General features: G+C 42.8%; 1 protein-coding gene across 1 annotated transcript; it reads left to right on the plus strand.

Moving 5' to 3' along the window:
* On the plus strand, nucleotides 1–26,906 carry WBP11 (WW domain binding protein 11). Its single transcript, XM_040407690.1, has 12 exons — nucleotides 1–81; nucleotides 947–1,054; nucleotides 1,960–1,991; nucleotides 2,125–2,218; nucleotides 3,146–3,342; nucleotides 17,901–18,034; nucleotides 18,119–18,315; nucleotides 19,129–19,323; nucleotides 19,442–19,546; nucleotides 25,271–25,567; nucleotides 25,669–25,842; nucleotides 26,250–26,906. The coding sequence occupies exons 2-12, from the start codon at nucleotides 991–993 to the stop codon at nucleotides 26,672–26,674; spliced, it is 1,914 nt and encodes a 637-aa protein (XP_040263624.1). The 5' UTR covers nucleotides 1–81; nucleotides 947–990; the 3' UTR covers nucleotides 26,675–26,906.

The raw sequence follows: 26,906 nt of genomic DNA on the forward strand, positions 1-26,906 counted from the left end.
CGGAAGCGGAAGTTGAGAGGTGTCTGCTTCGGGGCTGATGGTGCAGAGAGCGGGGAAGTGAATGGTGGATTAGCCGCAGAGGTGAGGAGGTGGCGGGGTATGTGCAGGGGGCTCTGTGCGATCCTCCGCCGGGCACATGGACGGCAGGGACCCTGCTGCAGAATACGCCAGGCTGCGGCTGTGATAATGGCAGTTCAAATCATTCATCATTATGGTGATTATCAAAGACCATTTCAAGATCTCTGCTGCCTGTCAGTGAAATCAATCGACCATACTTGCATTCAGAAGCCGAAGTCCTGTGCAGACCTTGTCCTTCTCACAGCTGAGGGTTTGCTACAGTTGTATCCTGTCTGCACAATCTTCTGTGAGTTGAACAGCCTGGATTTGGACTGATACACTGTAACAAAAAGGAGAGACATTCGTGCTGCTGGGCTGCTCACACTGGATACAGCTGTAACGAACCCTCAGCTGGGAGCAGTGCTGCCTCAGTGTAAAAAGGATTGTTTCAATTTACTGACAGCAAGCAGAGATATTGAATGGCTGATCTCTCTATGTATTGCATTGTCAGCCGTTGATTTGAATGGAGCGGTGCCCCCCGGTGATGACGGCTGATTACTGGTGCTCTATGATGGGGACGCCCACATGAATCCAATTCCCGGGGGAGTTCCCTGCTCCGTGTTGTGCTGAGTGCAGGGTGGGACGAGTCTCCGGGCAGCGCTCTTTGGGGGTCCCCCGCCCTTGTAGCTTCTCTCTGTTCTGAGTATACAGGGGTCTCCCGATGGTACATGCAACCCCCCCCCCCCCCCCCCCCCGCTGTGGGCACTGCTTATCTCCTGTGAGGGATCAGCGTGTAGGAGTGCATCAGTCAGGACCCCCATACACATCGTATGACGACCCCCTGACATCTACTGGTTATTGACCGATCACTTCCCTCTCTTTTCATCAGATCTCTTATTTCTCAGTGAGGGGTGAACGAAAAACTGCAGCAAGATGGGGCGCAGGTCGACGTCCTCCACCAAGAGCGGGAAGTTCATGAACCCCACAGATCAAGCAAGTAAGTGAGATATATACGGTGCGCAGCGCAGCAGCTCCTTGTTACCTGCGCACTACTACCCCCTGTTATCAGCTATTTCACACTGGAGGACTGAAACAACAATTCCCTTTACTTCTCCCATAATTATCCCGTTTTAATGTCTGCTTTATACTCCAGAGCTGCACTCACTATTCTGCTGGTGCTTGCAGCTCAGGAGTATAATACAGGATGTAACTCGGGATCAGTACAGGATAAGTAATGTATGTACACAGTGACTGCTCCAGCAGAATAGTGAGCGCAGCTCTGGAGTATAATACAGGATGTAACTCAGGATCAGTACAGGAAAAGTAATGTATGCACACAGTGACTGCACCAGCAGAATAGTGAGTGCAGCTCTGGAGTATAATACAGGATGTAACTCAGGATCAGTACAGGATAAGTAATGTATGTACACAGTGACTGCACCAGCAGAATAGTGAGTGCAGCTCTGGAGTATAATACAGGATGTAACTGAGGATCAGTACAGGATAAGTAATGTATGTACACAGTGACTGCACCAGCAGAATAGTGAGTGCAGCTCTGGAGTATAATACAGGAAGTAACTCAGGATCAGTACAGGATAAGTAATGTATGTACACAGAGTGTCCACCAGCAGAATAGTGAGTGTAGCTCTGGAGTATAATACAGGATGTAACTCAGGATCAGTACAGGATAAGTAATGTATGTACACAGAGTGTCCACCAGCAGAATAGTGAGTGCAGCTCTGGAGTATAATACAGGATGTAACTCAGGATCAGTACAGGATAAGTAATGTATGTACACAGTGTCTGCACCAGCAGAATAGTGAGTGCAGCTCTGGAGTATAATACAGGATGTAATAAGGCTGGTGTATCTGTAATGACTCTGCTCTGTTCTGCCCTCTACAGGAAAGGAGGCGAGGAAGCGGGAACTGAAAAAGGTTAGAGTTTGTTGCTTGTGACTCGGCCTCTGGCAGTGCAGATTGATGAGAGCGGTGACTGTGGACGATGTGAGGCGCTGTGTGAACGGCGCTGTCTTTCTTGGTTATAGAGCTTTGCCTGTTTCCATTGTAGAACAAGAAGCAGAGGATGATGGTGAGAGCCGCGGTGCTGAAAATGAAGGATCCGAAGCAAATCATCCGGGACATGGAGAAGCTGGATGAGATGGGTGAGTCTGAAATATAAGCCCCCTCAGCAGTACGCCATGTGAATAGTCTGTTACCAAAACGTGATGCAGCAGAAAATACCGGAGCAGATTTGAGGCGTCCTGTCAGTGTCACAGCCAGACAGCTGAGAAGCTCTAACAGGAGCTTTCCAGATCCTCCTCCTTGAATTTCTTTGTTTTGGTTTAGTTTCTCATCTCGTTAGTCTATCTCAGCTGTCATGCAGTCAGACTGATCGCTACCCTTTAAGTTCCTCCCCATAATGCAGTAGTGTGCGGCTGATACAACTTCCTGGAGTGTGTGTGCATGCTGTTCCTTGTTCCCAGTCCACAGTCGTCTGCAGATAAGTGCTGTTTATGTATTTATGATTTTGTCTTTTCTGGATCCAGGTGACCATGACTCCCTCCGTGTCTGTGTAGGGAGCCGGTGGTCGTGTCCCTTCACTATTGTAGGGTCTTCAGGTAATAGATAGCCGAGGAACATGGATATGCGGCCATCCACCTTTGGGGTGTTCGCATAGGCTGAGCAGTGAGGGAGAGCGGCAGGTCTATTGCAGGGGTCTCCCTTTGTTCCTTAGTTGTGGATCCAGAGAGACATTGTTTATATGGTATTGTCTTGTTTCCTGTACACCATCCGTGACAATCAGTTTCTGATGCACGAGTCACAATCCTCCGAACAGTCTGTATTTAACACATGTAGATTTTGCCGCATTTTTCATCCACTCTCTGGTACCTGGAATTACTGTGTGCTGCATGACAACTCGATCTCTGAGGGATCCATAACTGTATTCAGCCAGAGCCTGCTGGTTCATGAGTAGAATCACAGGTGTACAGTTAAGACTGACAACTCTGGGATATTTACTGGGGCGCATCGTCAATATGAGATATTGTCTCCAGGACCCCCTTACTGACGGATCCTCCTCCTCTCTGCAGAATTTAACCCTGTGCAGCAGCCGCAGCTCAACGAAAAAGTTCTCAAAGACAAAAGGAAGAAGCTGCGGGAGACGTTTGAGCGCATTCTGCGTCTGTACGAGAAGGAGAACCCCGAAACGTACAAAGAATTGCGCAAAATTGAACTGGATTACGAGCACAAGCGGTCGCAGCTCAGCCAGTATTTCGATGCTGTGAAGGTCGGTGCGAATTCTCTCGTGTCTTTAATCCTAATAGGGTTTTGTGACCAACTTGCTGTTTTCAAGATCTCTGCTTGCTGTGAATTTACAACAAATAATAGATCAGACCGCAATATAATATAAATCAATGTATTGTCTCAATACATAACAATGTATACATAGAGAAGAAGGCGGCATCCACAGAGGAGGACACAAGGGCAATCATTCAGAATAGAACCCACAGATAAAGTGCATCGCGCCAAAAATATAAGCAATCAATAACCCATTGTGCACTTCCTCCAGGATGGCGCCAGCCCTGATGAGCGTTTTGGCGAACTTTCGTCTATGGCGGTGTCATCACCAGAGGGCACATATTAAATACCCCAATTGGCCAATCACAAAATACCACGTGAATGAATAACACCTGCGTATAAACGGAAAAAGGGAATGATCGAGTAACGTCATTATGACGCGACATCCCGCGTGATGTGAACATCGAGTCACGCGATCACACGAAAACCATGATGGCAGTCTCGCGATACCATGATGGCAGGAGTGCCGGCGGCACCAAGCACATTGCGCATGCGCGGTTCCGACACGTCCCCCTGATAAAGAATACTATACATTGGATAGTAACATAGTAACTTATTGACTACGGTGGATAGTAACTGTACAGACGTAATCACTACAGATGATAGAGCCATGAGGATGAGTTATTTTTTTTTAAATAAGTGCATAATACACTGAAAAATAATGACAGAAAATATGAAATTATTAATTTAGATGCTCCTGTACGCTAATCTTTAGCTCTTGTGGTAAAGGCCACATATGTTTTCGGACATGTCGCATAATATATGACCTCTGTACTGGAGCATGTCAATCCATGGGTAATTCGAAGCATCTTCTCACCAGTGGTATCTGAGAATTCGGTTGCCCGTGGTGCAGGCTATACATTCTCCACAGGGTATGAACCCCCACCTAGGCTTCCCAGTCAAGATCGGAGGGATCCGTTTCATGTAAAAGCTCTTTACCAAATGGTCCTTCAGGTTCTTAGATTTTCTTTCCACCAGTGAAGGACCCGAGGCATCATGGCGTGCAACAACCGGATCCGTTAACAAGACCGGCCCACACTTCTCCAGGCCGGCTCTCACCTCATGCCATCTGGAGTGATAGTTTGTGATGATTGGAAAAGAAAATGGTGGCTCTCTCACTTTTCTACTTCTGGAAAGGTGCACTACCCCTCAGCACTTCCAAATGCTGGTAAATGGAGATAGGTATAAAGTTTGGATAGGGGGTCCCTCAATATTAGGCAAACACACAGTAAATAGGTATCCACATAAATTTTATAGGCTTAAAAATAAACACACTACAATATTACATATAAAACATCTCATAAAAACAATTAAAAATATACCGCAAATAGTCAAATGCACTGAAAATCTGAGATTGATTAGTGCTAATACGTCCCTGGGAGGGGCTATTTTTCAATAGCACTAGCACCCTTGGAATGGCCGTAGCTGTTAAATGCTAACTCCAAGCATCATAGTCCTGAGACTGTTATGGTTGTAAGTTCCACATTAATTGAGGAGTTGTTAGTATATCCACATTGCAGCACTACTCAGATTTGTACTTATGCAGGGTACTTTACCGCTCCTATGATCGGTCCGCTTGTACACCAAGGTTTCCAAGTGTAATGCTCTGTTGTGAGCTGCAAGGACCTTTAGGCAAAGTCTATATATGAAGTTCCCCACGCTCCTGGATACGTTGTAGCGGTGCTGCTTGATATCACCGCTCTGACCTTCCAAGACCTGTGTGGTGTCCCATGTGGTTTGCTGGACAGGTCAGGTGAGCTGTAATTCCAGGCGGGGTTTTCAAATCTCTTTGGTGCAGATAGTTTAAAGCTTTCATAGTAACATAGTACATAAGGCCGAAAAAAGACATTTGTCCATCCAGTTCGGCCTGTAATCCTGCAAGTTGATCCAGAGGAAGGCAAAAAACCAAGAGGTAGAAGCCAATTTTCTCCACTTTAGGGGAATAAAAAATTCCTTCCCGACTCCAATCAGAATAACTCCCTGGATCAACGACCCCTCTCTAGTAGCTATAGCCTGTAATATTATTACACTCCAGAAATACATCCAGGCCCCTCTTGAATTCCTTTATTGTACTCACCATCACCACCTCCTCAGGCAGAGAGTTCCATAGTCTCACCGCTCTTACAGTATAGAGTCCATAGTCTCACTGCTCTTACAGTAAAGAGTCCATAGTCTCACCGCTCTTACAGTAAAGAGTCCATAGTCTCACTGCTCTTACAGTAAAGAGTCCATAGTCTCACTGCTCTTACAGTAAAGAGTCCATAGTCTCACTGCTCTTACAGTAAAGAGTCCATAGTCTCACTGCTCTTACAGTAAAGAGTCCATAGTCTCACTGCTGTTACAGTAAAGAGTCCATAGTCTCACTGCTCTTACAGTAAAGAGTCCATAGTCTCACTGCTCTTACAGTAAAGAGTCCATAGTCTCACTGCTCTTACAGTAAAGAGTCCATAGTCTCGCTGCTCTTACAGTAAAGAGTCCATAGTCTCACTGCTCTTACAGTATAGAGTCCATAGTCTCACTGCTCTTACAGTATAGAGTCCATAGTCTCACTGCTCTTACAGTAAGGAGTCCATAGTCTCACCGCTCTTACAGTAAAGAGTCCATAGTCTCACTGCTCTTACAGTATAGAGTCCATAGTCTCACTGCTCTTACAGTAAAGAGTCCATAGTCTCACTGCTCTTACAGTAAAGAATCCTCTTCTATGTTTGTGTACAAACCTTCTTTCCTCCAGACGCAGAGGATGTCCCCTCGTCACAGTCACAGTCCTGGGGATAAATAGCTGATGGGATAGATCTCTGTACTGACCCCTGATATATTTATACATAGTAATTAGATCTCCCCTCAGTCGTCTTTTTTCTAAAGTGAATAACCCTAATTTTGATAATCTTTCAGGGTACTGTAGTTGCCCCATTCCAGTTATTACTTTAGTTGCCCTCCTCTGAACCCTCTCTAGCTCTGCTATGTCTGCCTTGTTCACAGGAGCCCAGAACTGTACACAGTCCTCCATGTGTGGTCTGACTAGCGATTTGTAAAGTGGTAGGACTATGTTCTCATCACCGCCATCTATGCCCCTTTTGATGCAACCCATTATCTTGTTGGCCTTGGCAGCAGCTGCCTGACACTGGTTTTTGCTGTTTAGTTTGCTGTTTATTAAAATTCCTAGATCCTTTTCCATGTCAGTGTTACCGAGTGTTTTACCATTTAGTATGTACGGGTGACTTGCATTTTTCCTTCCCATGTGCATAACTTTACATTTGTCAGTGTTAAACCTCATCTGCCACTTATCTGCCCAAGCCTCCAATCTATACAGATCCCTCTGTAGTAGTATACTGTCCTCTGTAGTATATATATATATATACAGTATACTGTCCCCTGTAGTATATATACAGTATACTGTCCTCTGTAGTATATATACAGTATACTGTCCTCTGTAGTATATATACAGTATACTGTCCTCTGTAGTATATATATATACAGTATACTGTCCTCTGTAGTATATATATATACAGTATACTGTCCTCTGTAGTATATATACAGTATACTGTCCTCTGTAGTATATATACAGTATACTGCCCTCTGTAGTGTATATACAATATACTGTCCTCTGTAGTATATACACACAGTACACTGTCCTCTGTAGTATATATACAGTATACTGTCCTCTGTAGTATATATACAGTATACTGTCCTCTGTAGTATATATACAGTATACTGTCCTCTGTAGTGTATATACAGTATACTGTCCTCTGTAGTGTATATACAGTATACTGTCCTCTGTAGTGTATATACAGTATACTGTCCTCTGTAGTGTATATACAGTATACTGTCCTCTGTAGTGTATATACAGTATACTGTCCTCTGTAGTGTATATACAGTATACTGTCCTCTGTAGTGTATATACAGTATACTGTCCTCTGTAGTGTATATACAGTATACTGTCCTCTGTAGTGTATATACAGTATACTGTCCTCTGTAGTGTATATACAGTATACTGTCCTCTGTAGTGTATATACAGTATACTGTCCTCTGTAGTGTATATATATATATACAGTATACTGTCCCCTGTAGTATATATACAGTATACTGTCCTCTGTAGTGTATATACAGTATACTGTCCTCTGTAGTATATATATATATATACAGTATACTGTCCCCTGTAGTATATATACAGTATACTGTCCCCTGTAGTATATATACAGTATACTGTCCTCTGTAGTGTATATACAGTATACTGTCCTCTGTAGTATATATATATATATACAGTATACTGTCCCCTGTAGTATATATACAGTATACTGTCCTCTGTAGTATATATACAGTATACTGTCCTCTGTAGTATATATACAGTATACTGTCCTCTGTAGTATATATATATATATACAGTATACTGTCCTCTGTAGTATATATACAGTATACTGTCCTCTGTAGTATATATACAGTATACTGTCCTCTGTAGTATATATACAGTATACTGTCCTCTGTAGTATATATACAGTATACTGTCCTCTGTAGTGTATATACAGTATACTGTCCTCTGTAGTATATATACAGTATACTGTCCTCTGTACTATATATACACACAGTATACTGTCCTCTGTAGTATATATACAGTATACTGTCCTCTGTAGTATATATACAGTATACTGTCCTCTGTACTATATATACACACAGTATACTGTCCTCTGTAGTGTATATACAGTATACTGTCCTCTGTAGTGTATATACAATATACTGTCCTCTGTAGTATATATACAGTATACTGTCCTCTGTAGTATATATACAGTATACTGTCCTCTGTAGTGTATATACAGTATACTGTCCTCTGTAGTATATATACAGTATACTGTCCTCTGTACTATATATACACACAGTATACTGTCCTCTGTAGTATATATACAGTATACTGTCCTCTGTAGTATATATACAGTATACTGTCCTCTGTAGTATATATACAGTATACTGCCCTCTGTAGTGTATATACAATATACTGTCCTCTGTAGTATATACACACAGTACACTGTCCTCTGTAGTATATATACAGTATACTGTCCTCTGTAGTGTATATACAGTATACTGTCCTCTGTAGTGTATATACAGTATACTGTCCTCTGTAGTATATATATATATATATATATATATATATACAGTATACTGTCCCCTGTAGTATATATACAGTATACTGTCCTCTGTACTATATATACACACAGTATACTGTCCTCTGTAGTATATATACAGTATACTGTCCTCTGTAGTATATATACAGTATACTGTCCTCTGTACTATATATACACACAGTATACTGTCCTCTGTAGTGTATATACAGTATACTGTCCTCTGTAGTGTATATACAATATACTGTCCTCTGTAGTATATATACAGTATACTGTCCTCTGTAGTATATATACAGTATACTGTCCTCTGTAGTGTATATACAGTATACTGTCCTCTGTAGTATATATACAGTATACTGTCCTCTGTACTATATATACACACAGTATACTGTCCTCTGTAGTATATATACAGTATACTGTCCTCTGTAGTATATATACAGTATACTGTCCTCTGTAGTATATATACAGTATACTGCCCTCTGTAGTGTATATACAATATACTGTCCTCTGTAGTATATACACACAGTACACTGTCCTCTGTAGTATATATACAGTATACTGTCCTCTGTAGTGTATATACAGTATACTGTCCTCTGTAGTGTATATACAGTATACTGTCCTCTGTAGTATATATATATATATATATATATATATACAGTATACTGTCCCCTGTAGTATATATACAGTATACTGTCCTCTGTAGTATATATACAGTATACTGTCCTCTGTAGTGTATATACAGTATACTGTCCTCTGTAGTGTATATACAGTATACTGTCCTCTGTAGTGTATATACAGTATACTGTCCTCTGTAGTGTATATATATATATATACAGTATACTGTCCCCTGTAGTATATATACAGTATACTGTCCTCTGTAGTATATATACAGTATACTGTCCTCTGTAGTATATATATATATACAGTATACTGTCCTCTGTAGTATATATACAGTATACTGTCCTCTGTAGTATATATACAGTATACTGTCCTCTGTAGTATATATACAGTATACTGTCCTCTGTAGTGTATATACAGTATACTGTCCTCTGTAGTATATATACAGTATACTGTCCTCTGTACTATATATACACACAGTATACTGTCCTCTGTAGTATATATACAGTATACTGTCCTCTGTAGTATATATACAGTATACTGTCCTCTGTACTATATATACACACAGTATACTGTCCTCTGTAGTGTATATACAATATACTGTCCTCTGTAGTATATATACAGTATACTGTCCTCTGTAGTATATATACAGTATACTGTCCTCTGTAGTGTATATACAGTATACTGTCCTCTGTAGTGTATATACAGTATACTGTCCTCTGTAGTGTATATACAGTATACTGTCCTCTGTAGTGTATATACAGTATACTGTCCTCTGTAGTGTATATACAGTATACTGTCCTCTGTAGTGTATATACAGTATACTGTCCTCTGTAGTGTATATACAGTATACTGTCCTCTGTAGTGTATATACAGTATACTGTTCTCTGTAGTGTATATACAGTATACTGTCCTCTGTAGTGTATATACAGTATACTGTCCTCTGTAGTGTATATACAGTATACTGTCCTCTGTAGTGTATATACAGTATACTGTCCTCTGTAGTGTATATACAGTATACTGTCCTCTGTAGTGTATATACAGTATACTGTCCTCTGTAGTGTATATACAGTATACTGTCCTCTGTAGTGTATATACAGTATACTGTCCTCTGTAGTGTATATATACAGTATACTGTCCTCTGTAGTGTATATACAGTATACTGTCCTCTGTAGTGTATATACAGTATACTGTCCTCTGTAGTGTATATACAGTATACTGTCCTCTGTAGTGTATATACAGTATACTGTCCTCTGTATTATATATACAGTATACTGTCCTCTGTAGTATATATACACACACAGTATACTGTCCTCTGTAGTATATATACAGTATACTGTCCTCTGTAGTATATATACAGTATACTGTCCTCTGTAGTATATATACAGTATACTGTCCTCTGTAGTGTATATACAGTATACTGTCCTCTGTAGTGTATATACAGTATACTGTCCTCTGTAGTGTATATACAGTATACTGTCCTCTGTAGTGTATATATACAGTATACTGTCCTCTGTAGTGTATATATACAGTATACTGTCCTCTGTAGTGTATATACAGTATACTGTCCTCTGTAGTGTATATATATACTGTCCTCTGTAGTATATATACAGTATACTGTCCTCTGTAGTGTATATACAGTATACTGTCCTCTGTAGTGTATATACAGTATACTGTCCTCTGTAGTATGTATATATATACTGTCCTCTGTAGTGTATATACAGTATACTGTCCTCTGTAGTGTATATACAGTATACTGTCCTCTGTAGTGTATATACAGTATACTGTCCTCTGTAGTGTATATACAGTATACTGTCCTCTGTAGTGTATATACAGTATACTGTCCTCTGTAGTGTATATATACAGTATACTGTCCTCTGTAGTGTATATATATACTGTCCTCTGTAGTGTATATATATACTGTCCTCTGTAGTGTATATATACTGTCCTCTGTAGTGTATATATACTGTCCTCTGTAGTGTATATATACTGTCCTCTGTAGTGTATATATACTGTCCTCTGTAGTGTATATATACTGTCCTCTGTAGTGTATATACAGTATACTGTCCTCTGTAGTGTATATATACAGTATACTGTCCTCTGTAGTGTATATATACAGTATACTGTCCTCTGTAGTGTATATATACAGTATACTGTCCTCTGTAGTGTATATATACAGTATACTGTCCTCTGTAGTGTATATATACAGTATACTGTCCTCTGTAGTATATATACAGTATACTGTCCTCTGTAGTGTATATATACAGTATACTGTCCTCTGTAGTGTATATATACAGTATACTGTCCTCTGTAGTGTATATATACAGTATACTGTCCTCTGTAGTGTATATATACAGTATACTGTCCTCTTCAGTGTAAATTACTTTACACAGTTTAGTGTCATCTGCGAAAATTGATACTTTACTATCTTCTACAAGATCATTAATAAATATATTGAAGAGAATAGGGCCCAATACTGACCCCTGAGGTACCCCACTAGTGACAGTGACCCCTCCAGTACTGACCCCTGAGGTACTCCACTAGTGACAGTGACCCAATCTGAGTGTGTACCACTAATAACCACCCTCTGTTTTCTATCATTGAGCCAGTTACTTACCCACATACAGACATTTTCTCCCAGTCCGAGCATTCTCATTTTATATACTAACCTTTCATGTAGTACGGTGTCAAATGCTTTGGAGAAGTCCAGATATACGACATCCACTGATTCGCCGCTGTCAAGTCTAGAACTTACCTCCTCATAGAAACTGATTAAATTAGTTTGACATGACCGATCCCTCATGAAGCCATGCTGATATGGCGTTATTTGCTTATTTCCGTTGAGATGCTCTAACATAGCATCTCTCAGAAAACCTTCAAACAGTTTACCCACAACAGATGTTAAACTTACCGGCCTATAGTTTCCAGGCTCTGTTTTTGGCCCCTTTTTGAATATTGGCACCACATATGCCACGCGCCAATCCTGTGGGACATTCCCTGTCAGTATAGAGTCTGCAAATATCAGAAATAAGGGTCTGGCTATGACATTACTTAATTCCTTTAGGATACGGGGGTGTATGCCATCTGGTCCTGGCGATTTGTCTATTTTAATCTTTTTAAGCCGCTGATGTACTTCTTCCTGGGTCAGACAGGGCACTTTTAATGGGGAATTTATTTTTGCATTCTGCATTTCATCTGACAATTTATTTTCCTCAGTGAATACATTGGAGAAAAAAATATTTAACAGCTTTGCTTTCTCCTCGTCGCTCTCTGCGACTCCCCCCTCATCACTATGTAAAGGGCCGACACCTTCAGCTTTATACTTTTTAACATTTATATAATTGAAGAACATTTTAGGGTTAGTTTTACTCTCTTTGGCAATTAATCTCTCGGTCTCTAGTTTCAATCCAAGTGTAGATACACGATTGTAGATAATTCTTCTTAGCAGTCCCTCACTGTCATACCAAACGCGTTTCGGGGTGAAGAGACCCCTTCCTCAGTGGTTACCAGTTAGCATTTAACAGCTACGGCCATACAGCCGTTCCAAGGGTGCTAGTGCTATTGAAAAATAGCCCCTCCCAGGGACGTATTAGCACTAATCAATCTAAGATTTTCAGTGCATTTGACTATTTGCGGTATATTTTTAATTGTTTTTATGAGATGTTTTATATGTAATATTGTAGTGTGTTTATTTTTAAGCCTATAAAATTTATGTGGATACCTATTTACTGTGTGTTTGCCTAATATTGAGTGACCCCCTATCCAAACTTTATACATAGTTCGTGATGAACCTTACTGGAATAAAGCAAATCGAAGCAGGTACATGACTTTGCCCTTTTATATGCCCTCTTGATGGACCGTTTGCTGTATCCCCTATTGGTAGAACGTTGCTTCAGTTCTCTCGCCCGTTCCTCAAATATATCATCAGTGGAACATATTCTGAGGGTCCGCAAGAGCTGTCCAGTTGGAATAGATCTGATCACATCTGATTGATCACGTATGCACAGTTGTAAATTTATAGATTTTCAATTCATACATATACACATTTATGTACATTCACATATTGCACATGAGTTTATTGTGGGGTTAGTGTTATGTAAATATACCTAGAAGCATCTGATTTATTCATTTTATATTTTCTGTCATTTTTCCATGTATTATGCACTTATCCTATATAATAAAAGCGTACGGTCAGTGCGCTGTGTCCGTGTGTGTGTGTCATCAGTGCACACTGGGCATCCGCGTCGTCCAATCAGGACACAGCGCTCCACACGGACACAGCGCTACACACAAGTTTCCCTGCAGTCTGACACCCTCGCCCTCCTTTCAAGATGCAGAGCGCGCAGCACCCCCTTCCCACTTTCAGGATGGCAGCGGGCAGAGTGTTAGCTGTAATGTCCAGCTAACACTCTGCTTGAAACGGCCAACATTGGTGCTGGCACCGATGTCTGCCGTTTAACTCCTTCCATGCTGCGGTCCTTAGGGACCGCTGTCTGGAAGGGGCTAACCATCAGGCCGCTGCTCTGCCCTGGCAGCAGCCCAATGCTTGAAGGATTAATGCCCCCCACACACAACACCCACTGTGGCAGCGTCCTGTGACAGGCATCTGGCTCGCTGTGGTATATCTAAGCCTAATCAGGCTTAGTGGGAGTTCAATACACTGCAGTACACTATATAGTGTATTGTACGCCATCGGACCCACTGGATCTTCAAGAACCAAGTGGGTCTGGGTCCAAATAAAGTAAAAAAATAAATAAATTCCTATATCCACACATAATTGGTTCAAAATGTAAAAAATAAAAAAAACACTAAACATGTTTGGTATCTCTGCGTCTGTAAGGACCTGATCTATAAGGCTGGGTTCACACGGGCGTTGCGGGAAAATGTGCGGGTGCGTTACAGGAACACCCGCGATTTTTCCGCGCAAGTTCAAAACATTGTAATGCGTTTTGCACTCGCGTGAGAAAAATCGTGCATGTTTGGTACCCAAACCCGAACTTCTTCACAGAAGTTCGGGTTTGGGATCAGTGTTCTGTAGATTGTATTATTTTCCCTTATAACCATGTTATAAGGGAAAATAATAGCATTCTGAATACAGACTGCATAGTAAAATAGCGCTGGAGGGGTTAAAAAAGAATTTCAACTCACCTTAGTCCACTTGATCGCGTAGCCCGGCATCCCCTTCTGTCTCCTTTGCTGAACAGGACCTGTGGTGAGCATTCATTACATGAACAGGACCTTTGGTGACGTCACTCCGGTCATCACATGATCCATCACCATGGTAAAAGATCATGTGATGACCGGAGTGACGTCACCAAAGGTCCTGTTCATGTAATGAATGCTCACCACAGGTCCTGTTCAGCAAAGGAGACAGAAGGGGATGCCGGGCTACGCGATCAAGTGGACTAAGGTGAGTTAAATTATTATTATTTTTTTAACCCCTCCAGCGCTATTTTACTATGCAGTCTGTATTCAGAATGCTATTATTTTCCCTTATAACCATGTTATAAAGGGAAAATAATAGTGATCGGGTCTCCATCCCGATCGTCTCCTAGCAACCGCATCCGCACTTGCTTGCGGATGCTTGCGATTTTCACGCAACCCCATTTACTTCTATGGGGCCTGCGTTGCGTGAAAAACGTAGAATATAGAGCATGCTGCGATTTTCACGCAACGCACAAGTGATGCGTGAAAATCACCGCTCATCTGAACAGCCCCATAGAAATGAATGGGTCCGGATTCAGTGCGGGTGCAATACGTTCACCTACCGCATTGCACCCGCGCGGAAATCTCGCCCGTGTGAAAGGGGCCTAAAAGGATCATGTTACTTTTACCATATGGTGAACACCATAAAAAAGAAAACTATGATGGAATTGCAACTTTGCCCACCGCACTTCCCAAAAAATGGTATAAAAAGTGATCCAAAAAGTCATATGTATCCCAAATTAGCACCAATTAATCCGTGACCTCATCCCACAAAAAGTGAGCCCCTACATAAGCCAATGACTTTCAGAAAACTGAGACACAAAAATGTATTTTTTTTTTTTTTCAAACATGCTTTTATTGAATAAAATAAAGTAAAAAAAAATGCACATATTGGGTATCGTCATGTCCGTAACACCCTGCTCTATAAAAATAGCATGTGATCCAAGCCATCCGGTAAACAGCATAAAAAATAAAATTAAAAATGTGCCAAAAAATCTATTTTTTTTTGTCACCTAAATCACAAAAGTGTAATACCAAGCAATCAAAAAGTCATATGTGCCCCATAATGGTACCAATCAAAGTCATCTCATCCCGCAAAAAATGAGATCCTACTTAAGACAATCGTCCAAAAAATAAAAAAATATGACTTTCAGAAAATGCAAACACAAAAACATGATTTTATTTTTTCAAAAATGCTTTTATTGTGTAAACAAAAAAAAATAATGCACAAATATTAGGCATCGCTGTGTCCGTAACAACCTGCTCTATAAAAATAGTAGATGATCCATCCTGCCTGGTGAACACTGTAAAAAAAAAAAATACAAAATGTGCCAAATTTTTTATTTTTTTTATCACCTTACATCACAAAAAACAGCCGCCAGTCTCGGCCACCAGTCAGTCAAGTTCCCTTGCCATCTAATATAGACCGTTCCCACTAATGTTTAGGCTCTAATGCTCTAGCGCCCGTTATTGTAAGGGGCTTAATGTCTAGTTTATTCAATAATGTAATAAACTAACTCGTCCTCACGGCTCTATCATCTGTAGTGATCACGTCTGTACAGTTACTATGTGAGCGCGCTCCAATCCATCCATGCTTTGTATCCAATGTATAGTGTTCTTTATCAGGGGGACGTGTTGGACCTGCGCATGCGCAATTATGTGCTTGGTGCCGCCAGCACTCCTGCCATCATGGTTTTCGTGTGATCATGTGACTCGATGTTCACATCACGCGGGATGTCGCGTCGTAATGACGTTACTCGATCATTCCCTTTTTCCGTTTATACGCAGGTGTTATTCATTCAGGTGGTATTTTGTGATTGGCCAATTGGGGTATTTAATGTGTGCCCTCTGGTGATGACGCCACCCCAGACGAAGGTTTGCCGAAACGCTCATCAGGGCTGGCGCCATCCTGGAGGAAGTGCACAATGGGTTATTGTTTATATTTTTGGCGCGATGCACTTTATCTGTGGGTTCTATTCTGAATGATTGCCCTTGTGTCCTCCTCTGTGGATGCCGCCTTCTTCTCTATGTATACATTGTGTATTGTGACAATACATTGATTTATATTCTGTGCGGTCTGGTCTATTATATACCGTAGGCATACGTATACGGTTCTATATGATAATTGTATGTGTCAATATTGGCAAAGATATGTAATTTTAATGGCTTACACCCATTTGGCGATATTTGCTGTGAATTGCACTCATCCTTATTGAATGCGGTTTTCTCTCTCAGTTCAGCATCTAACAGTTCAGAAATTGTGAAAATCCAGCAGAGAACTGCGCAGTAATCTCCATTTTCATACGCCAAGTGTAAGAAGCATGCCTTATAATGATTTATTCATATGTCGGGAAGTCTGTGCGCCAAAAACTACTCCCTGCGCTATCAAGGAGTTGGTGTAGATCCCAGAGGGTCCTTTTAAGGCAGTTTTCTGGCTTAAAGGGACTATTCAGGAAATGATAACGATGACTTACTCTCGGGATAGGTCACCATTATAAGATCGGCTGGTGTCCAAGTCTCGGCGCCCCCTCCGATCAGCTGTTTCAGGGAGCCGTGCCGATCACCGCAGCTTACCAAGTAGAGCGCCGTGTATTGTATAGTGGCAGTGCTTGGTATTGCAGCTCAGCCCCAGTCAATGAGCTGCAGCTAGGCCATGTGACCGGTGAACAGTGATGTCACATGACCCAGGAAGCGGCTGCAGCGCTCAAGGCCTCGTCTAACAGCTGATCAGCGGGGGTCCCAAGAGTCAGTCTCTCTTCCTGGATAACCCCCTTTAAGTAACCTTAAAGGGGTTGTCTCATGACAGACATGCCCCCATTACCCGTATCTATATCGAGAACGGAGCCCCAAAAGTGCAGCATGTGCAGCCGCCCTCCATTCATTTTCTATGGGGCCCTCCATTTCCGTCGAGCCCATAGAAGTGAATGGTAGTGGTGGCCAGTTATGCGCGGTGCGCTCCCATTCACTTCTATGGGGAGCCGGCTTGGTGGTGGCCGGACCGGAGTCCTCCAGCCACCATCTTTGCGGTGCTCTGTTCTCGATATAAGTGCGGGACCCGCACCTATAAGACAATGGGAGCATATCCTAGCGATATGCCCCCATTTTCTATGGTGAGAATACCCCTTTAACCCTTTGTGCCATATAGATCCTGCCCGCGCCTCAACCACTGTTTAGAGTGACGAGTGCAGCAGAGATCAGCAACGGAGACTTTTCTGTGCCAGAAATCTTGAATAAAAGCTTTCATAAATCAATCCCCGCTCTGTGTCCATCCACAACATCTGATAATCGGATACATGAGATCCACTTGATGGCGGAGTAGAGGAATTTTGTTGTACTGAGGGTTTGTTACAACTGTATCAGTCAAGGCATTTCCCTGTGAGCTAGATAGAACAGCAGCACATAGTCTTACGTGGACTGATGCATTGTAACAAACCCATCCGCTCTGTAAGCAGTTCTAGGTCAGATGTTTCCATTCGCTGACAGCAAGCAGAGATCCCAATATTTGTGTAGAGATGTCTGAAGTATCAATAACTTGCGTGTTTCCTGTGTTTAGAACGCTCAGCACGTGGAGGTGGAGAGCATCCCGCTGCCGGACCTGCCCCATGCTCCGTCTAATATTCTGATTCAGGACATCCCCCTTCCCGGAGCCCAGCCCCCCTCCATCCTGAAGAAGACGTCTGCTTATGGGTCAGTGTATTAACGCGAGTGGCGCTCGTTCTGCTGATTCCTTTGGCTGCCGCGCTGTAACCGCGGACTGTTCTGTATTCTTAGACCTCCCGGGCGTGGTGTCGCAATGCCGTTCCCTCCAGGCCATGGGGTTCCTCGTCTACCCCCTGGCAAGAAGCCTCCTGGTCCTCCCCCAGGTCCTCCCCCACCACAGGTCCTGCAGATGTACGGCCGCAGGGTCGGGTTTGCTTTGGAGAACATAATGAAAAGACGTGAGGAGGAGAGGTACAGCCCCGAAGGAGGTGAGTGGAGATGAAACCGGCTCGATCTTCTACACAGTGGATGGAGTTGTGATCGGGGGAGGACCCCGCCGATTAGATATTGATGGACTGTCCTGAGGATGAACAGTAAAGGAGTGGGCAACCCTAATAAATCAGCCGTAATGCCTGGCAGGGCTAACCCTGCGGAGTAAAACGAAACTGCTCTTCCCCTGATCCATTGCTACATTGGGGAGAATTAAGTGTTTTTAAAAATAAGCAAATTATTGCCTAAGTGCACTGAGGTAGTAGGGTAGATCCTGCTGACAGATGACCTGTATCGGCTCCCTCCACTCCTTTACTGTTGATGGCCTGTCCTCAGGATACGTCATTAGTATGTAATCCGTGGGGTCCAACACCCCGCACCACACTGGTGGTTTATGAGGGTTGATCCTGCTGACAGATGCCTTTTAAGAGGAAACCCCCCCCCCCAGAGGTTTGTGCATTTAATAAAAACAAAACCTGTGTAAGATCTCGAAAAACTGTCTGGTTATTTAGAACCGAAACCCTCTGGTTGTTAAGGGGTTAAAGGGGATTTCTCATCAGTCGACACCTTTTAAGATGACGCGGCTTCTGACACCCGTTCTAAATGGATTTTTCAGTTGCTCTTTTCCCCTGCAGCGACCTCTACGGGGGGGGGTGCGGTATTGCATGTGGCTGCGTTCTGCTCAGGCTTATAGAGAGGGGGGAGGGTCATGTGGGCCCGGATTGTCCTGCGGAGACCACCCCTTTAATAGACGCCCTCACGGATCCATGTAGCGCCTGTCTGTATATGTAATTGTCCTCTGTGATCTTCAGGGCTGAAAAGTCACCATGACGCCTCCAGTTCAAGTGAGGATGATGACTACCCCGAGATGGAGCAGGATAAGGATGATGAGGGCAGCAGTGACGAGGACAGTGATAGCGATCAGTCAGACGGCGAAGAGAGCGACAGCGGCGAGTATACTCAGCGGGAAGATGAGAAGAAAAGCAGCGGGGACAAGAAGGCGGCAGGTGAGTCGCCAAGTGATCCCGTTATTTCTTTTCTGGGTCTGTATTTTATGATTTAACCCTTTAAATCTCGTGTGTTGCTGCTATAATGTAATGTGTCAGTCGTCTTCCATCTCCACAGGTCACAACGTGCGGTTTGCTGACGCTCCAGAAAAGCCTCGCAAGAAAAAGAAGAAACACGTCAAGGATCTGACTCCCCTTCAAGCCATGATGTTGCGTATGGCAGGTATGTTCCTCCTCATCTTTTATCATGGCCCATAATTTCCCCCAGGGCAGCCCCCTTGAAGTTAGCATTTCATGCTCGATGCTCTCCCTAGCCCTGCCGCTTTACAGGCTAGGGCAGCGCTAAAACCCGACCATCACTGCCGGTGACGTCACAGGGCTCGCTGCTGGGCGGAAGCCTCCACCTGACAGCCCTAAGGAGAGCCCGGTACGTCACCGAAACTCCAGAAAATGCCTGTGCCCTGTGTGATTCAGCGCAGGGCAAAGGAGAGCATCAGAGCATGAACTGCTCCGATGCTCATGTCAGGGGGGCTGCCTGGGTGAAAATGGGGGTATGTCCGGGTTCAACTCTGAACCTGGACAACCCCTTAACCCCTTAAGGACTCAGCCTTGTTTCACCTTAAGGACTTGGCCATTTTTTGCAAATCTGACCAGTGTCACTTTAAGTGCTGATAACTTTAAAACGCTTTGACTTATCCAGGCCGTTCTGAGATTGTTTTTTCGTCACATATTGTACTTCATGACACTGCTAAAATTGGGTCAAAAAAGTTATTTTTTTTGCATAAAAAAATACCATATTTACCAAAAATTTTGAAAAACTTGCAAATTTCCAAGTTTCAGTTTCTCTACTTCTGTAATACATAGTAATACCCCCAAAAATTGTGATGACTTTACATTCCCCATATGTCTACTTCATGTTTGTAGCATTTTGGGAATGATATTTTATTTTTTGGGGACGTTACAAAGCTTAGAAGTTTAGAAGCAAATCTTGAAATTTTTCTGAAATATACAAAAACCCAATTTTAGGGACCAGTTCAGGTCTGAAGTCACTTTGCGAGGCTTACATAATAGAAACCGCCAAAAAATGACCCCATTCTATAAACTACACCCCTCAAGGTATTCAAAACTGATTTTACAAACTTCGTTAACCCTTTAGGTGTTGCACAAGAGTTATTGGCAAATGGGGATGAAATTTGAGAATTTCATTTTTTTGCCAAATTTTCCATTTTAACCCATTTTTTCCACTAAGAAAGCAAGGGTTAACAGCCAAACAAGACTGTATCTTTATTGCCCTGACTCTGCCGTTTACAGAAACACCCCATATGTGGCCGTAAACTACTGTACGGCCACACAGCGGGGCGTAGAGGGAAAGGTGCGCCGTATGGTTTTTGGAAGGCAGATTTTGCTGGACTGGTTTTTTTGACAACTTGTCCCATTTGAAGCCCCCCTGATGCACCCCTAGAGTAGAAACTCCAAAAAAGTGACCCCATTTTGGAAACTACGGGATAGGGTGGCAGTTTTGTTGGTACTAGTTTAGGGTACATATCATTTTTGTTGCTCTATATTACACTTTTTGTGCGGCAAGGTAACAAGAAATAGATTTTTTTAGCACGTTTTTTTTTTTGTTATTTACAACATTCATCTGACAGGTTAGAACATGTGGTAATTTTATAGAGCAGGTTGTCACGGACGTGGCGATACCTAATATGTCTACTATTTTTTTTTATTTATGTAAGTTTTACACAATGATTTCATTTTTTAAAACAAAAAAAATGTTTTAGTGTCTCCATAGTCTAAGAGCCATAGTTTTTTCTGTTTTTGGGCGATTATCTTAAGTAGGGTCTCATTTTTTGCGGGATGAGATGACGGTTTGTTTGGCACTATTTTGGGGTGCATATGACTTTTTGATCACTTGCTATTACACTTTTTGTGATGTAAGATGACAAAAAATTGCTTTTTTTACACCGTTTTTATTTTTATTTTTTTACGGTGGTCACCTGAGGGGTTAGGTCATGTGATATTTTTATAGAGCCGGTCGATACGGACGCGGCGATGCCTAATATGTATACTTTTTTTTTATTTATGTAAGTTTTACACAATGATTTCATTTTTGAAACAAAAAAAATCATGTTTTAGTGTTTCCATAGTCTAAGAGCCATAGTTTTTTCAGTTTTTGGGCGATTATCTTGGGTAGGGTATGATTTTTGCGGGAAGAGATGACGGTTTGATTGGTACTATTTTGGCGTACATGCGACTTTTTTTATCACTTTTATTACCTTTTTTGGGAAGTAAGGTGGGCAAAATTTAAATTTTCTCATAGTTTTTATTTTTTTATTTTTATGGCGTTCACCGTGCGGGGAAAGTAACATGACCGTTTTATAGATCAGGTCGTTACGGATGCGGCGATACCTAATATGTGTAGTGTATATTATTTTTTTTTATTTTTATTCAGTGATAAATGTGTTTTTTTTAATCTTAACTTTTTTCACATTTAAAAAAAAAATATTTGACCCAGACCCACTTGGTTCTTGAAGATCCAGTGGGTCTGATGTCTGTATAATACAGTACAGTACACTATATAGTGTTTTGTACTGTATTTTACTTACACTTTGTCTGAACAGATCTCTGCCTTTAGCACAGATCTGTTCAGCACCATGGACAGCAGGATGCCTGAGACGGCGTCCTGTTGCCATGGGAACCTTCCCCGTCTGCTCAGTACTGGTCAGAACTTCGCAGACGGGGGGCTCTCTCCATCGGGGGGCTGCAAAGGCACTGCAGCCCCCTGATGGGAGAGGGAGGGAGCTCCCTGAGCTGTTAACCTTTTCCATACAGCGGTCCGTACGGACCGCTGTATGGAAAGGGTTAAACGGCTGACATCGCATCACCGATGTCAGACGTTTATACCAGGGTGTCAGCAATGTGCTGGCACCCTGGTATACCCACTAGACGCCAACGATTATTCAAGGGGAGGCGGACGGGGGATCGCGATCTCGCCCCCCGCACCGCCTGCGACACCCCCCCTGCACCACCCGCCCACATAATATCATTCAGGGGTGCAGGGGGGGTTAATAAACTTTATTTCGGGCATTTTAAAGTTTGATCCCCGCAGTCAGAGACCGCGGGGATCAGAATCGGCTAAAAGCGCAGCAAACCGCAGGTCTGAATTGACCTGTGGTTTTCTGCGATCGTCGATACGGGGGGGGGTCAAATGACCCCCCTCTGCGTTGTTACGGGATGCCGGCTGAATGATTTAATTCGCGGCGCCGGAATCGCGAATTAAAGCCATGACGTACCGGTACGTCATGGGTCCTTAAGGATTCGGGACCCATGCCGTACCGGTACGTCCTAAGTCCTTAAGGGGTTAAGGACCCATGATATACCGGTACGTCATAACTTTAAAACTAGATTGCGGCGCGGCGGGGGTTAATATGAACAGGATCTTGAAATCATTCAAATCATTCAGCGGGCATCCTGTCAACGCGCGGGGGGGGGGGGGTGTCATGTGACCCCCCCCCGTATTGGCGATCGCAGCAAACCACAGGTCAATTCAGACCTGCGGTTTGCGGCTTTACCTGCGGTTTGTGGCTGCGATCGGCGGTGCCATCGGGTCCCCATGCGGCTATAGGGGGGACCCGATGGCATGGATGGCAGCGCGATGTCTAAGGAAGGCATCGCGCTGCCTTCCGGTGACGAGCCTGTGAGATCCAGCCCCCTGGATCTCACAGGCCCCGGAAGCTGTATGAGTAATACACAAAGTATTACTCATACAGCCAATGCATTCCAATACAGAAGTATTGGAATGCATTGTAAAGGATTAGACCTCCAAAACTTCAAGTCCCAAAGTGGGACAAAAAATAAAGTGAAAAGAAAAGTTGAAAAAATAAAGTTTTCCCCCCAAAAAATTAAGTTTCAAGTAAAAATAAACAAAAATGTCATTTTCGCCAAATAAAGTTAAGAAAAATTGGGGGAAAAAAAATGTATACATATTAGGTATCGCCGCGTCCGTATCGACCGGATCTATAAACATATCACATGACCTAACCCCTTAGATGAACACCGTAAAAAATAAAAACTGTGCTAAATAAACAATTTTTTTGTCACCTTACATCACAAAAAGTACAACAGCAAGCGATCAAAAAGGCGTTTGCCCACCAAAATAGTACCAATCTAACCGTCACCTCATCCCGCAAAAAATGAGCCCCTACCTGAGACAATCGCCCAAAAAAAAATATATATATGGCTAAGAATATGGAGACACAAACATTTTTTTTTTGTTTTAAAAAAGCTGTTATTGTGTAAAACTTACCTAATATGTATACTTTTTATTTTATTTATGTATCGCTGTGTCTGTATCGACCGGCTCTATAAAAATATCACATGACCTAACCCCTCAGGTGACCACCGTAAAAAAATGTAAAATAAAAACTGTGCTAAATAAACACTTTTTTGTCACCTTACATCACAAAAAGTGTAATAGCAAGCGATCAAAAAGTCACACGCACCCCAAAATAGTGCCAATAAAACCGTCATCTCATCCTGCAAAAATCATACCCTACCAAAGGTAATCACCCAAAAACTGAAAAAATTATGGCTCTCAGACTATGGAAACACTAAAACATGTTTTTTTTTGCTTCAAAAATGAAATCATTGTGTAAAACTTGCATAAATAAAAAGAGTATACATATTAGGTATCGCCGCGTCCGTGACAACCTGGTCTAAAAAAAATACCACATGATCTAACCGGTCAGATGAATGTTGTAAATAACAAAAAATAAAAACGGTGCCAAAACAGCTTTCTTGTTACCTTGCCTCACAAAAAGTGTAATATAGAGCAACCAAAAATCATATGTACCCTAAACTAGTACTAACAATACTGCCACCCTATCCCGTAGTTTCTAAAATGGGGTCACTTTTTGGAGTTTCTACTCTAGGGGTGCATCAGGGGGGCTTCAAATGGGACATGGTGTCAAAAAAACAGTCCAGCAAAATCTGCCTTCCAAAAACCGTATGGCATTCCTTTCCTTCTGCGTCCTGCCGTGTGCCCGTACAGCAGTTTACGACCACATATGGGGTGTTTCTGTAAACTACAGAATCAGGGCCATAAATATTGAGTTTGGTTTGGCTGTTAACCCTTGCTTTGTAACTGGAAAAAAAATATTAAAATGGAAAATCTGCCAAAAAAGTGAAATTTTGAAATTGTATCTCTATTTCCATTAATTCTTGTGGAACACCTGAAGGGTTAACAAAGTTTGTAAAATCAGTTTTGAATACCTTGAGGGGTGTAGTTTATAGAATGGGGTCATTTTTGGGTGGTTTCTATTATGTAAGCCTCACAAAGTGACTTCAGACCTTAACTGGTCCCTAAAAATTGGGTTTTTAAAAATTTCAAGATTTGCTTCTAAACTTCTAAGCTTTGTAACATCCCCAAAAAATAAAATATCATTCCCAAAATGATCCAAACATGAAGTAGACATATGGGGAATGTAAAGTAATAACTCTTTTTGGAGGTATTACTATGTATTATAGAAGTAGAGAAATTGAAACTCGGAAATTTGCAATTTTAAAAAAAAAATTGGTAAATTTTGTATTTTTTTATAAATAAAAATGAATTTTTTTTACTTCATTTTACCAGTGTCGTGAAGTACAATATGTGACGAAAAAACAATCTCAGAATGGCCTGGATAAGTCAAAGCGACACTGGTCAGATTTGCAAAACATGGCCAAGTCCTTAAGGTGAAATAAGGCTGAGTCCTTAAGGGGTTAATGAACGTGTCCTCGTGAAGGCGAAGACACCCTCTGTTTATAAAGCCGTTGAGTCGCCCCCTCTCTCTGTTGTCATTTCTGAAGGGCAGCTCCGCCCGGTGTAGAAATGGATGCTTCACCTCTGTAGCTCACGGTCTGATGACCGATCCACTCACTTTTCTGGTAACGCATCTTGAATATGCAGGTCAAGAGGTCAGAGAAGAAGAGGAAGAACATGAAGCTGAAGAATATTCCTCCTCTTCCTCATCTGAGGACGACTCCGGCTCTGAAGACGAGCAGAAGAACGAGGAGTCTAAAACCGAATCTGCTGAGAGTGGCTCCTCTGCACCAATCACTGTGCCTCCACCTGTCACGGTCCCACCACCACCCCTGCAGATGCTGTCATCCATTATGACGGGGCCACCACCTCTAGGTCCACCTCCAGTTCCACCTCTTCGACCACCAGGACCCCCAACAGGAATGCCACCAGGGCCACCTCCAGGTGGGTGCAGTCAGACATGACAGTGATACACTGCTGTCCTCAGGACAAGATGAAATAATGAGTCTTCACTGTTTGACCGTAACATTTTGTATCTATTACAGGAGCACCCCCATTCTTAAGACCCCCAGGCCTCCGTGGTCCTCCACCACGCTTGTTACCTCCAGGGCCTCCTCCTGGCCGTCCTCCGGGCCCACCTCCAGGTCCTCCTCCTGGCCTGCCACCAGGGCCCCCACCCCGTGGACCCCCTCCACGCCTTCCCCCACCTGCACCCCCAGGTAAATGTCCTGTTCTGCTTGGTTATAGTTTTGTCTATACCCTTAAAGGGTTTGTTGGCCTTGTTTTACTTGAATTCTTCTAAGGTGTAGTTCAGTTGCCCAAGAGATTTCTATGAGATGCGCTTGTCATGGGTGGTGGTCCCATAATATCTTATAGGGGGCCAAGGGTTACTGCATGGATCCCCACAGGAACTGGTGATATGTCAGAATTACAATGGATGTAAACAGTATAGCCACAAACATCTGCTGTACACTGTGACGACACCCCAGCAGTGACTGCATCCTCCATTCTGGTAGTGTCACACTGGTGCACTGAACTCCCCATTAACTCCATTGTGACGTTCTTGCGGGAGACATTTTATTTCTCTCATTAACCATCTTCATCCCTTATGTTCTTGATCGTGCAGGCATGCCGCCTCCTCCTCGACCCATGATGCGTCCTCCCCTGGTTCCTCCTCCTGGCACTGCCCCTCCAGGCCTGTACCCTCCAACATTGGCAAACCCTGGCGTGCTGAGTGCTCCCCCCAGCTTGATACAAAGACCCAAGTCGGACGACGGAGGCGCCACCATTGAGAAGAAAGCCACTGCCACAATCAGTGCCAAACCCCAGATCACCAATCCTAAGGCTGAAGTGACACGGTTTGTACCGACCGCCCTTCGAGTGCGCAGAGAAAATAAAGGCACCCCAACTTCTGCTCCAGCCAAGAAGCACGAAGAGGAAGTGGTCCGGCCGCCAGTGAAAGTGGGCCCCAAGGCTGGAAACCCGATGCCTGTGCAGACTAAGGACGATATGTATGAGGCGTTTATGAAAGAGATGGAAGGGCTGCTATAGAGCGGAGACTGACATGTACTCTTGTCTTGTGGCCGTCTCCTCTACACAGTCGCCAGTCTCGCCATCTGTGCCCGCACACATCACCAGGCGCTCTGTAGAGCTTGAAGCCCTTCTGTTAGGATTACACGGCATCGTAGTCCGATCCTATGTTCTATCCAGATCAGTTTAGGTCCATTATGTCGACCATTTGCTTTATATTTTTATCGTCTTGTTATTAAACGTGTGATATAAA

This window comes from Bufo bufo, chromosome 9 (assembly GCF_905171765.1).
Source record: "Bufo bufo chromosome 9, aBufBuf1.1, whole genome shotgun sequence".
Classification (NCBI taxonomy): Eukaryota; Metazoa; Chordata; class Amphibia; order Anura; family Bufonidae; genus Bufo; species Bufo bufo.

What these genes read in the sequence shown, in the direction of transcription:
- WBP11 (XM_040407690.1), top strand. Translation starts at nt 991, where the DNA reads ATGGGGCGCAGGTCGACGTCCTCCACCAAGAGCGGGAAGTTCATGAAC. An exon ending in GGAAGCGGGAACTGAAAAAG is followed by an intron (nt 1,992 to 2,124) that starts GTTAGAGTTTGT and finishes TTTCCATTGTAG; the next exon opens with AACAAGAAGCAGAGGATGAT. An exon ending in TCCCCCACCTGCACCCCCAG is followed by an intron (nt 25,843 to 26,249) that starts GTAAATGTCCTG and finishes TTGATCGTGCAG; the next exon opens with GCATGCCGCCTCCTCCTCGA.